Consider the following 13021-nt stretch of genomic DNA (forward strand, 5'->3'; position numbering starts at 1 on the left):
GACGATCAAGGGTAACAAAATCACATTTCCAACTAATCCCACACTATCTGTATATGAAGTTATTGTGGTATTTTTCTGCTTTCAGTGCACTGAGAACTGAGTGGTGAATAGTGAAGATGTAACTTTTTTCTCCTATAAATCCTTCCTTTTAGGATTGGTATCCTGTTCTCACCTCTGTTGCCTGGTATCCAGATGATAGCATTTTTTATAGTATTTTTTGTGAAAAAGGTAACAAACTTTCTATGTATTCTTCATAAATAATAAAGTAGTAAAATCAAAGGTTGGAGAACAAACAGTAGACAAGTGCGTATGTCAATATAGACACTCAGCCTGTGGCTGTGACTTTGGTCTCAGTTGCTCCCCAGCAGCTCCCCCTGTGAAGTTATCTAGGTGTAGGCAGGGTGATTCAGCTAAAGATCATGGTGGAAATGTCTTCTTTTCAGAATTGTCTCAGTAGTATGACCAGATGATAAGTTGTTTGTTAAATCATGAAACAGTTTTTAGTGTTGAATGTAGAAGAACAAAGTAGGTAGAAAGATGGATTCAAATTTCCCTGAACCATGAGTCTGCATATGCTGCAAAAGCAAACTCTACCCAGGAGACTTCTGAAGAACCCATCAGAACCTCATTTTGCCTCTTACTATTTTAAGACTATATTCTTGAATTTTTCTAAAACTACACTATATCTATAAAATTCACATAAAACTTGTTCTTGGAAACTTTTGATAGATGCTGTTTCAGCAATTTCAGTGGGATTGAAACCAAGCTGAAGTGTCAGGTAACAGCCTTCCAAAGTGCCTTCCTCTCTTTAAAGGTCAGTCTGATAAGGAATTGCCAGCCCCCTGGCAAAGTCTGGAGAACTGCTCAAATGACAACATCCTTCATTTTCCTGCTGTTTTGTCCTTCCTTCCTTGGAGTCCTGTCTGTCACTGGAGTCACTGTCTGGAGGTATGGAAGATCACTGGCATCCAGGCCTACTAAATGATGCTGTGTGACCTGATACCAGGCAGAGGAGTCTGCATTTCTCTATAAAAGAAGTTATATTAACTGCTGGTGGAAGGTTTCAGGTGCTCATGACATGTTCTGTACTCTGAAAACAAGACTTGCTCTGTGAGCTTGAGAGAATGTGTCTCACTGAGTAACTTGTCCCATGAGAAAGTGGAAGGAAAAACAAAGTTGCATTGAATTTTTGGATTCCTATTTAAATGCATCAGATTTTACTTTTCCTCCTCTTAAAAAAGTTTCTATGACCAAGTCCTAGCTCCTAGCTTTCTTATAGTATAGGTGATTCTGGGTCTGCAGCAGAGAAACACCTGGGAAAACTCAGTTGAGGTCAGCTCCTGGATTATTTCTGAACTTCAGTCTCTTTCTGCAGGCAGGGCTGACCCTGTAAAAATGCATCTGGGTTGTTACCAGTATTTTAGAGCTGCTTTGGTTCTGTCTGTGTTACTCTGGTCACAGGAAGGAGGGCAGCATGGATACACTTTTCTCTTGACAATAGTCAGCAGCATGATTTCGGTATTTAGTGAGACAGGTGACTACACATGAAACCAGATGGGATGAAAGATATCAGAGCTAGCATTTCCAGATAGCAAGTGGGAATTTCAGGCTGTCTGCAGTGGTTCAGTTTCAAAGTGAACACTTTCTTATTTCAGTCTACCTGAAAATGTTAATTCTTATAATGGGCTGTCTTCTTTTACCACCTTCTGTTGTTACTGAAGATCTGCAGTGACTCATGTCCCTGAAGGCGAAATTATTTCACCTTGTGGTGAAATGTTAAAAAAAATCCAGTTTTTCAATTTCCTGTAGTGTGTGCTACAGTGATTGACATGTTATATTTATGTCAAAGTTGTGCTTACAGGGCTTGATACTGATCTATTGCAGCAAGGACTAATGTCTCACTGCATAGTCTGGGGTGGGCATGTAATGGCTGGAGAGGGACACAAGTTAAAAATAAAATACAGATCATGGAAGTACCTTGGGTGTCCAAAGACAGTAGAGGGCTACAGAAAACTGAGGAGCATCTTGATGTACAAAATCACAATATTAACTAATTCACTGCTTAACATACAAAGCTTTAAGTAGCTGTTTTTTCACACTCTCAGGTTAAAACCTTCAGAGGAATGTGGTCCTTTCAGAGGTTTGTCTTCCATGTATGCTGCAGTTGCTGAGTGGATACAAATACTGGAAAGTTACACTGCCTCGAAATGGGTAGTGTGGATCTACCACAATTTAATTTCAAGTGAACTTTTCTTCTTCATCATCTCAACTTTTGTACTGTAAGTATCTGCTAATGAAAAGAACCAGAAAAAGGCCTTAAGTGGAAAAAACTGGCAATGACAGAGTTATTCTATGTTATTTTGTTATCTGAAATGCATCTTGTATTGTTGACTCACTTAGATGTACCTCTCATCTTGAATACAAGTCCATAAGCTTTTGGGTCTTTTCCAAAAGAATGTTTTAAGCCATTTCATGCATTTACCATGTTTTAGGCAAATCCATGTGTTTGCCATTCCTTGTGTAATTGTATACATCTATTTTCTGTGTGTGTGCACAGAGATGTGTGTATATATGTGTTTTAATGGGTTAAAATGAACAAGATACATTTCTATCTAGACATTGACTAGAATAAAGTGCTTATATGGTTGACCTTTTTTGTTTTGTTTTGTTTAGAATTGTTACTTATCTTTACTGGCAAATAATACAAGGAAGAAAGACCATGACCAAACTCTTACGTAAGCAAATTAATAATGTAAGTTTGGCTTTCATTTGTATCTTTTGTATAATTTGGCTTCTATGTTGATTGTCTCATCCAGCTTTGTGGGGCTGCAACCTGTTTTTCCTATGACTATGTTTAGTAGGAGGGTGGGAGCCCTTCCCCATGGGAGTTGCAGGGAAATTTAACCCACAAATAGAGTTGTAGCAAAAGAATTCTATCTTCAAGATGTGCTGCTGCAGCTCCCTCTGTAGACAGATTATTTTAGAATAGAAGGAATTCTCTTGGTCACTGGTTACTTACAGACCTTGAGCCTCTCAAGGATAATTAGTGCATTCCAGCTAATGATCAAATATGTCTTGACTGCAGGCAGGAAAAGATAAGATGTTTCTACTCAAAAAGCTACGGACACTGCAAAGGGCAAAGAGAAGATCATCTGCACTGGGAGGAAGAGGCCAGCAGGTCAGTCTGACTGCTCAGCTTCTGCTGTTTAATTACTTGGTGCAGCTCCATGGGGCTCCTCCAGCTGTGCAAACAGGCTGCTGGTTTGGGAAAAGGCTCTACTTGAAACTTCATCTAAATGCTTGCTACTTAACTCCAGACAGCAAAAGGATGCTGTGAAAGTTCCCTAATTATTTGTTCCAGGCTGGAATTCAATCTGGATATAGGAAAGTCCTTAGCAGACATAATTTATGGTTATGAAATGTCAAGAAAACATTCCTAGTGTTCATGTGCAGTGATGGTCAGCAAAGGGTTTGGTCATACTTGAACCTTGCCTAGGCTAAGGAGGAGGCTGCCTTCCTCCCCTGGCTATGGATTTCCTTAGGGGGTTGTGATTTGTGGTTATTTTCAGCTGAGGTAAAACTGAGTGCTTTGACCTAACCCCATTTAAAATCCCACACAACACTGATAATTAGACTAGAATTTATTTTTCAAAGCAATCCTGCCTGCTGAGCCATCAAACTAGTGCTAAAATGTGGACATAGAGGTGCTGCCTGCTGTTTTTATTTGGGTTGAGTAAAAACTCCTTAACCTACATACTGATAGAGAAAATGTGTTTGATAGGTTCCTCTCCTTCCTCCCAAAAAACCAAATCCCCCTATATGACTGGCTATCATTAAAATGATTACAGAAATAAAACCCCAACTATGGATAATAATTGATATGGAACTGTTGTTAAGTGTATGTGTGATAATACAAATAAATATTGACTCTAAAGAGAGGTAAGCTGAAAATGAAAGGACATTTTCTATGTGCTGGGGATTTTCAAACAACATCTGCTCATGCTGAGTGTCAGGAGTGGGACTCGGGAGAGAGAGATTTGGTCACCTACCAAGTGTGGATGTTCTTGTAGCTGTTAAGGTCAGATTTCAGAAGGAGATGCCAGAATGATCTCACTGTGGATTTAGCAGAAAGGCCATCTCCCTGAGACAGGGGAGATGAGCAGTGCTGACCACACAGTCACAGCTGGAAGCCAGATCACAGACTGCTGATGCCAAATACTGTTTTTCAGAGAAGCTCCTCTTTTTACCACCCATCCATGCAACCTGCCCAGGAGGTGCCAGGCTACCCAGAAAGGGCATTTGACAGAAACCAAAACACATCCTACAATGAGGTGAGATGGTCAAAAGAGGGAAATGCAGATTCCCCTCTACAGAATCCGGGGTGTGGCATAGGTGATGGGTGTATGTGTAGCAAAGTCCTGTATGCATGGAAATAACTTTAAAGATTAACTTGAACAGATATAAAAATGTGATCAGAATAGCTGTTGAACACTCATAATCACAAACCAGCTCAAGACTTGGAGAGTATGGTTACAGATAACTGGTATCTTTTCAACTACAAGATAACACATACAGGAGGGAAACATGGCCTAAATCTGCTTGTAAATTTTGTTTTCAGCATCCCTTTTCTGTTGAGATCTCAAGCAGCAGTGACTTTCCACCAGGTAAGCAACTAAGATGAAACACAGAAAGCTCTTAAAAATTCAGCTCAGTAAAAATGTTTGATGAACAGACACAGTGTGTAACAGCTGCACATCAGGGACACAGCATTTTAGCATCTTGTGTAGAGAGAAAACAAAATGACTGGGCTTGTGGGGTGAATTTTTTCTGCAGGTTGTGCTATTTGGTAGCTTGTTCTGGTGTTGACTTCTAAAGCCCAACCACCAGCTTTTGTGTACTAGAGAGTGAAATTCCTGGGTAAATGAGCCATTTTGTCTTATGGGAGCACCCAACAAGTAGGCAAGAACTTTAAATCCCTTTGGAAACATCTTGGTGTGAAACTCAGAAGAGGTTACTAATGCTCTAGAGGTTACTAATGCAGAAGAGGTTACTAATCCTGAGTCCCTAGAACATCATCCTGCTCAGGGTAAAATAAGGCTATGGAATGTTGCGTGGTATCTGAACTTCCATGTAACTTCATTGCAAAAAGCTGTCAGAGGAGCTCCCTACAGAGCAGGGGGTGTTGTGGCTGTTGAGCAGCGCGGCTAACGCTGTTTGCCGTGTGCCCAGCAGCCCGGGAGCCCAGCCCCAGCCGCAGCCCCAGCCCCAGCCCCGGCGCCTCCCGGGCCGTGGCGCTCGCCCTGCGCGCCCGGGAAGCGGCGCTGGGGGAGGACAGCGATGGCAGCGGAGGATTCCAGCCCTGAGCAGGCACGGACAGCCCCGAGTGAAGCCACTGGCTGCAGCACGCAACCCTCTCTTGCACTGATGACTGGGAGAATCTCTCAAACATCTTTTTTTTTACGTCTAAATGGAAGGCAAAAAATAGAAGAACAGGTTGCAAAATGTGTCGGGACTTCTGGTTTTTACTGTGGCAGGGAATATTCACCTGCTGGGGTTGTTTTGCAGCAGTGGTATATGGGGACAGCCTTCCACCAGGACTGACATCGCCTCCATGCAGTAAGGCTCCCTCCACAGCTGACCACGTTGTTGACTAAATATAAGGAAACTTGTGCCTAACTGTAAATAAAAGTTGTGTTTTAGAAGTATTTTTCTAACAGTTATATTGTTTTACCTGTTTTATCAGCTTTTATCTGAAGTATTGGTCAAATAAACAGAAGTGTATTGAAGTGCAGTTGTTTTTAATGACTGAGACATTGTAATGGCTGTGAAATAACTTGTGTAAGCTGGGTTCATTTTTCTGAGCCATATTCAGTTTATTACAGTCACTTAAAAGCAGCTTTGATGAAGCCGTCACAAGAGTGACTATCAAATTCTCATCTGTGTAAAACTATTGCTTGTAAACTGAAAGTTTACATGTCTTTTCCTGTTAAAGATTGATTGGAAGTAAACCAACTAAGATTTATTTATCATACATGACTCTGAGATTTGATGTAGCTTCTTTTATTCAAGACTACAACTTTGCCACCACGATAATTTTTGTGTTTTGTTTAGCTCATTTTCTACTAGTGCCTGTTTTTTTTTTCCTCCCTTGCTGCTCTGGAAAGAGGCATATCTTTTCATCTTGCTCATAACTTAGGCTAAAGACAACCCAAACCCAGCCACCAGAGGCACAGAGAAAAGGACAAATTTTACACACAGTCAAGAGCAGAGATTCAATTTTATTGTGTCCCTGCACATACAGTGGGCACTGGACATGGACCTGGTGTTTGCACTGAGCTGGACCTTTGCAGCGAGGGCCATTAGCCATGAAGAGTCATTTGCCCTTCAGTGGGGAGCCCCTGGGGGCTCAGCAGGTACAGCAGAGGCCACAGCACCCAGCAAGGAGCAGGACAGGATCTGGACAGAAACCTACACATTCTACAGGATGTGCAGCAGGAGGCTGAGAGTGCTGCTTCTGCAGTGCAGGGGGTGAGTGCAAGGAAAAGCACCTCCTTTGTGCTTCTTTGTGCCTGGATGGAACTCAGGACACAAACAGAAAATCCATCCTCCCAGCAGGTTGTACCATGAATCTGTGGTATTCCAGAAGTTTGGATTTACCCTAACTGGGACAATCTGCACTAATTTTGACATTTTATATAAATGCCCTTCTGCACACCTGACAAAGACCCCTCCCCATGAATTCTCAATGACTTTTTATTGAAACTGCAGACCCTTTGGAGTTCAAGTTAAATCTGGATTACAGTTTCCATATCCCTCTGAGTGCCCTCCAATCATGCAACTAAAGGCAAACTAAAAAGCCATTTCAGCTCTATTTGTTCTACTGCTTACCAGCATTCATACATAGCTTTAGCTTAAAAAGAAATACATTCATGTGCTGTGTTTTTTCTTCATTAGAAGAAACAATTTCCTATCCTCCACTGGTTCTCTTAAAAGGTCTGGAAGATAAGAAGCTACTCAAGTTTTATTTGTTAATTCTCATAACCTTCACATCACATCACACATGAAAAGCTGGCTTTTTCTTCCTCATCAGGATTCAGCACAGCTATCTTTCCACACAGGACAGGGAAATATGCTCATCTTCTATTTTGGCACCATTGTACCATTATTTCCAGTTTCTGTTTTAAGAACAGTAATGTAAATGATCTTAAGGTGCTATAAATCAATCTCAAATTAGTATACACTTGTAGAACATGTGTTAAAATTACTAACACCAAGTTATGATTTGAAATTTTGACACCAAAATTGCTGACACCAAAATTTAGAACCAAAATTTAAACAAAGCCAAGGAATAGCCAGAGAATTATAAAGCCACCTGCACAGACAAAAGAGATGGCCCATCAGGGTTGTCAAATCTGATTCTTTTACACTACAGTGATTTCCTCAGACTCTGTGGCTGCACCAGAAGGTTCCTGCATTTGAGGTGTGAGCACAGGGAGAAGCCAAGTGCTGCTCTGCCTTTCCCAGAGGTGTGCTCAGCAGTCCACCAGCAGTTCTGGATGCCCTCGTGGCTGCAGACCTGCCCAGGAGGGCAGTGAGCAGGGGCTGGCTCAGTAGTGAGGGTCACAGTCCTCCACCAAGCTGTCGGTGATGTAGCTGCAGTCAAGGACGCGTTCGTAGTAGCTTTTCTCTGCAAATGTGTTCACTGTCCAGGCAACCACTTGAATTCCTCTGGAAGACCAGTGCCTCACATAGTCCCTGCAAGGAACAGAGACACCCTGAGAGGAGCCTGACACTACACAGAGTTAAGGCAGACAGTGCTGAGGCTACAGCTGAGTTTTGGTCTTGCATCAGCATCACACCAAGGAACAACAGTGTCGTGTTCTGCAACATCATCTTTTTGTGTTTTCTAATCGTAAACAGGCAAAAGCAACAAATGCTTTTTCTCTTTGAGATTAAATGTAAGCTCTAACAGAAGGTAAAAATTCAGATAAAATAGATAGAGGCTTAAAATCATAAAACAGCACGGAGTAAAGAAATTATCAAGACACCTCATCCAACACTAAGTGGAACATTTTGATAAGCACATACTGTGTTAACTCCACCCCATATACTAACAGAAGAGAATAGCTCCTGATATATGAGCAAACTTCAACACTTACTGAGAAACAAAATCTTTCTGTATGAGGAAAGCTGAAACCCCACACAGACGCCACAAGAAACTGTGCAGGCTCCAGTCCAGAATGACATCCATCACCATGTAAAAGAAATGCTTCCAGGAGGAACTGAATCGGGGTGTCCCTTCTCCCAGGTAACTCAGCTGCCAGGGCCTGTGGGTCAGTGCTGTCACAACATTTCTGTCAGCTAGCCTCATCTGGGGGACCAAGGAGAAAAGACTGCAATTTATCCAAAAGCCCAGCAGCATTAAATACCAATTTTTGAGAGGTTAGATACAAAGTCCTAGCTTGCATTTACAATTCTACCAGAATCCTTCCCCTCCACATTCTTTTGTAACTCTTTTAGAAAGATGTTTATGGTAATTTATGTTTTGGTTTTTTTTCTTCAAATCATACTGAATAAGCACCAGCTCTTATGTTAAAGAAATTACATAGCAGTCATGCAATGCATATAATGTTAAAAAAAAAAGTAAGTAGACTTGGCAATAACAATGAGCATAGAGTTTTAGGAGTATCTAGAATATAAGAGGTTTATTTAGCAAGTACCTTGCACACAGATACCTGGCCAGACACCAACTAGAAGAGCAATGCAAATTTGTCTGCACTGCTTTCAGAAGGGAGGGAATTGCTGTAGATTCCTATTTGCATCTAATGAGTAGAGTCATCTAATAAGACTGTGCATTATCCTTCATTTGTTTTTAAAAGCCTTCGGAATATGAACAGCCCAAAAGTAACCTGGAACTGGGAGTTCAATACCATACTGATATTCCCAGACAGGACTGAAAAAAATAAAAAAATAAACTTTTAGAAAACATCACCTTATAAACAACATCTGGCATGAAAGAACAGACAATGCTGCTGTCATAGAGCTGTGGAAATTCCTGGTAGAGTTGTTTCAGGGCATCAACTGCCTGCAATTAGAGACACGCAGAGATGTTATACATACACTCATATTTAATTTACACTGCCAAGTCATTTTAGAACAATCTTGAAAACACTTCCCTGCTGTGTTGAAAGATTGAAATAGAAAGGGAGAAGAAGAAAAACAGCACCTTGTTTACAGCATTAACACAGAAATGATATTTTGGTTTTTAGCAAAAGAATTTCTGTTCATTATTTACGAGTAGGATTCTCAGTGTTTGAAATGTGCTTAAATATGTTGTGGATATAATTTTTAGTACTACCCAAGCTTTAGTTAAGAGGAAAATTATTTATTCCTATATTTTGCTAGTCTAAAGAAAAAAAATTAATTTATATAAAATATTAGTGATGGATCATTTGCATCTGCCTTCAGTAATGCAAATTATAGATCCCCCGTTGGAGGCTGAGATGAGGCTGTGACTCCCCTCAGCACAGCAGGGAATTCCCTTTGCTGTTTCACAGCAGTGCTGTGAGCTGAGTGCAACACCCACACAAGCCTTGTGCCAATTTGAGCTGCAGCTTCCCAGGACAGCTCTGGGTGTCACGAGCAGCAGGCCCGGGCTCACTCATGGTAAAGAAGGGACTGTACACAGGGACCAGTGTGAGACCAACACAAGAGCAGGTCAGAGAGCCAAAGAAGGGGTGAGGGGACGTGCCATGCTGCAGCGAGCAGTACCTGATTTGCATGGCCTTTGACATCGAAGTAGATTGTAAGATTGTGATGCATGGACTCCACAACAGCTTCTCTCAGAGTTGGCACCTTTTCATCTTGGAACTGGCTCCTGTGGAAACAGAGAACTCCCTGAAATGCAGTCAACACACAAGTGCACACACATGGCTCTGCCTGTACGGCACTGATTCCAACACAGCTTGCTGCTGCACTGGAGCTGGAATCCAGGGCTCAATGGCCTTGTGTCCTGCCCCAAAACATCAACCCCAGTTCTTCTCCCCCTTCCCACAAACAAGCTTTCAGTCCCAACTGCTGCTTTCCTCCTGCTCCTACCGCACTCCCCAACCCTAAGCCAGAAATGCAGATCCTGGCAGAACAGGCAGGGCAAGCTGAGGATTCAGCAGAAGCAGCTTCACCCATCAATACATCATTCCTGATGGGGTGACAGTTCGTTCATTCCTGACACTGAACAGCAGCTGCTCAGCAGTCACTGCCTGTGGAAATTCCCCCTGCATGGCCCAGGTGATCACCTTTCCAGTGAGACAGGGAAGATACTCCTTGTGCCACACACTCACAGGAGGCACATCTGCACCTCTGGGATCCCTAATGCAGTGTCTCAGAGTACACACTACGAGGTCTTCTGAAATTGACTCACTCATGATACTTCACAACTTGCACTGTTACCAAATTCTTAGTAATGTATAAAAATATTTTCCCCTGCATACCCCTAGGAATAACCTAATCAGCCACTAGCATCACAGTGAGGCCACCCAAAATCTGTCTAGCTCCTCTTCAAAAGTATAAACCTGATGTGTAGAATCCCCAAAATGCAATCAGTCAATTAATACATGTGAGTAAAATGAATCTTAGAAGTAATTCCTCTGGCCAATTCTGACATATCATGAAGATCCAAGCACACTTCGTGTCCTGCAGTCAATTTAGGACATGCTTATGTAGATATTGACCTTTTTCACATTAGAAGCCTGAGGATTTTGTTCCTGAAAACCAGTTTATCTTGACTATGTTTCACTGTTCCTAATCTACTGATGGGTAAGGAGATATAGTCTCGTATGCCTCTAAAAGTAAAATATAGAACTAAGTTTTAAATTTAAAAAAATCATCAGTGATAGATCAAATCAATAATTTTGTTCATCAAGAATTATTTTTGCACAGTTGAAAGCGTAATTTCAGAGCAGTTCATTTACCATAGCCTGTGTTTTGCAGATGGATTAAGCTTCCTGATTTCCTGAAAAGTCAGGTCCCGCAGACTCCCAGTCCCATCAGTTGTCCTTTCAACTGTGCCATCGTGCATGAGAATGGGGACACCATCTGCACTAAATTCAAGGTCCAGCTCCACACCTGTTGCTCCATTCTCAGCTGCCTTAAAAAAAATTTAGAAAATCACATACACAACAGAAGAGACAGGTTTATAGATTTGACACAGGTACAGCTATAATTAGCTTGTATTTTGGTAAAAAATAATAAAATATGAATGTACTTTTCAGTAGTCTTCATCTGCAGAAAAAAGCAGGTTTTACCCAAGTCAATGTTGAGCATTCAAAAATTAACTGAACCATCTAATCTATTTTACAGCTGAAACCATAATGATTCTCCCTCAGTCTTGGGATTGGAACTGTTTCAGGATAAAAATACAGAAAAGAATCCTGCTCTCTCCTTCTGATGTAATAACCCTGGAGTCCTTATTCTGAAAGACAAGAGAAGCAAATATCTCCACTTTAACGCTTAGTGAACACTGTTTACCACGTGCACAGCAAGCAGTAGATGGATGGCAAATCCCTGCTCCTCTCTGAGGAATGGCCTTAACAGAGGGCAAGAAGCAGCCAGGCTGCCTTGGAACATTTCATACACCCTGTTCCTGCCCGGGATCTTTCCCAAGAACTCTTCAGAAAAACTCTTGAGTGAAGTGCTAACAACACCAATTGCTCTGAAGGACAAATGTCCTCCTGGGAAAAGGGAAAATGCACCAGAAGGACAAAAACCAGGTACAGAGGTTACCTTCCGGTGTTTGCTACGCAAGGATTGCGCAGCTTCAGAACTTATCAGGACTGAGAATCCTGTCTCACACAAAGGTAAGGGATCCTCAGAGCAGCAACGTCTCAACCTCACAGCAACACCACATTCCAGGGACTGATAATCACTAATTCAAACGATTCTCAGAAAGAGACTGTGAACCCTGGCTGTGCCTTGATGCCTTGAGGCAGCAGTGAGGCATGGCAGGTCTGCCCACAGGGAACTTCTGTACCAGATTTTCCCCTAAACGTGGATTTTCATCACAGATCTTCAAGGTTTTAAAAAACAAACAACCTGTTACTGACTTGCTGTCCGCTCTCTGTGTGCTGCTGCTACACCAACGAAACACAGTATTTCATTATCGCTGCAGCGCTGAAACATCCATGAGCACCAAGGCTATAACAGCTCCCACAGGAGTCGGATCTGAAGTTCCCTTTGGGATGAAGGACCAACCGCCCACACAGCTTCCAGCAGCTACGGGAAGAACGGCCCGAGTGACTCACTTGCTGCTGGAAGGGCGGATTGTCAGCCACAACCCGCCAGCCCCGGGGCCCGTGCTGACCTGTCGGATGGCGGCCAGCGTGTTCTCGGGGGCGTCGTGCGCGCCGCCGCGGTGCGCGATGCGGGCGGCGGCGCCGCGGGGCCGCAGGACGCGCTGCGCGCTCTGGGGCGCCGCGGGCTCCAGGGCCAAGAGGCGCAGCGCCAGGTAGAGCCCGGCCGGCAGCAGGCAGGCCAGCGCCGGGCTGCGGCTCAGCGCCAGCCCCAGCGCCATCAGAGCCGTCAGCGAGCTCAGCAGGCCATCGCCGTGGCACAGCATGGCGGGGCCGGGCCGGGGTCACCGCCGCTGCCGGGCCGGAACTACGGCCGCCGCCTCTCCCAGCGCCGAGGCCCACGGCGGCGCCAGCGCCATCAGCCAGCCAATCACCACTCGGCTGTCAGCCGCAGCAGCCAATCAGCGCCCGCAGTGTCCGCCCGGCGTTCTCCGGCCGCGTTGAGGGCGGGCCCGGGCCAGGGGCCCAAGCAACACCTCAGGTAACGCCGGGAGGGGCGTGCGGGAAGCGGGGTGTTCCTGATGGAACACGGGGCACCGCGAGAAACAGGGGCTGTTCCTGATGGAACATGGGGCACCACGAGAAACAGGGGCTGTTCCTGATGGAACATGGGGCACTGAGTGAAACAGGGGCTGTTCCTGAGGGAACACGGGGCACTGCGGGAGACGGGCTGT

The 13021-nt window shown here is 43.7% G+C and overlaps 2 protein-coding genes across 8 annotated transcripts in view; one reads left to right on the top strand and one right to left on the bottom strand.

Moving 5' to 3' along the window:
- The window catches only part of TMC5 (transmembrane channel like 5), a 31680-nt gene extending 19340 nt beyond the window's left edge, over nucleotides 1-12340 (top strand). For 5 of the 7 annotated variants that reach the window (XM_041401710.1, XM_041401711.1, XM_041401708.1 and 2 more), the window contains 8 exons: nucleotides 153-228; nucleotides 815-948; nucleotides 2106-2279; nucleotides 2674-2752; nucleotides 3086-3178; nucleotides 4230-4331; nucleotides 4619-4664; nucleotides 5230-6023. In XM_041401710.1, the coding sequence (XP_041257644.1) occupies nucleotides 153-228; nucleotides 815-948; nucleotides 2106-2279; nucleotides 2674-2752; nucleotides 3086-3178; nucleotides 4230-4331; nucleotides 4619-4664; nucleotides 5230-5363 (838 nt within the window). In that variant the 3' untranslated portion in view covers nucleotides 5364-6023. Of the gene's footprint in view, nucleotides 1-152; nucleotides 229-814; nucleotides 949-2105; nucleotides 2280-2673; nucleotides 2753-3085; nucleotides 3179-4229; nucleotides 4332-4618; nucleotides 4665-5229; nucleotides 6024-11358 lie in introns of those variants that run through there. The other 2 variants (XM_041401713.1, XM_041401712.1) reach the window with 2 other exon arrangements.
- Nucleotides 6259-12751, bottom strand: GDE1 (glycerophosphodiester phosphodiesterase 1). Its single transcript, XM_041401721.1, has 6 exons — nucleotides 12359-12751; nucleotides 10971-11146; nucleotides 9772-9877; nucleotides 8993-9085; nucleotides 8160-8371; nucleotides 6259-7755 (listed from the first exon to the last, which is right to left on the bottom strand). The coding sequence occupies exons 1-6, from the start codon at nucleotides 12611-12613 to the stop codon at nucleotides 7608-7610; spliced, it is 990 nt and encodes a 329-aa protein (XP_041257655.1). The 5' UTR covers nucleotides 12614-12751; the 3' UTR covers nucleotides 6259-7607.
- Nucleotides 12752-13021: the final 270 nt, after the last annotated feature.

This window comes from Onychostruthus taczanowskii, unplaced genomic scaffold (genome assembly GCF_017590055.1).
Source record: "Onychostruthus taczanowskii isolate IOZ18803 unplaced genomic scaffold, ASM1759005v1 scaffold19, whole genome shotgun sequence".
NCBI classification, from domain to species: Eukaryota; Metazoa; Chordata; class Aves; order Passeriformes; family Passeridae; genus Onychostruthus; species Onychostruthus taczanowskii.

Excerpts from the sequence above, each read along its gene's own strand:
- GDE1 (XM_041401721.1), bottom strand. The coding sequence starts at position 12,613 with ATGCTGTGCCACGGCGATGGCCTGCTGAGCTCGCTGACGGCTCTGATG. Across the intron at positions 9,086-9,771 it reads TCAAAGGCCATGCAAATCAG|GCAGTTGATGCCCTGAAACA; the intron begins GTACTGCTCGCT and ends CTCTAATTGCAG. Across the intron at positions 7,756-8,159 it reads CAGAAAGATTTTGTTTCTCA|GGACTATGTGAGGCACTGGT; the intron begins GTAAGTGTTGAA and ends TGTTCCTTGCAG.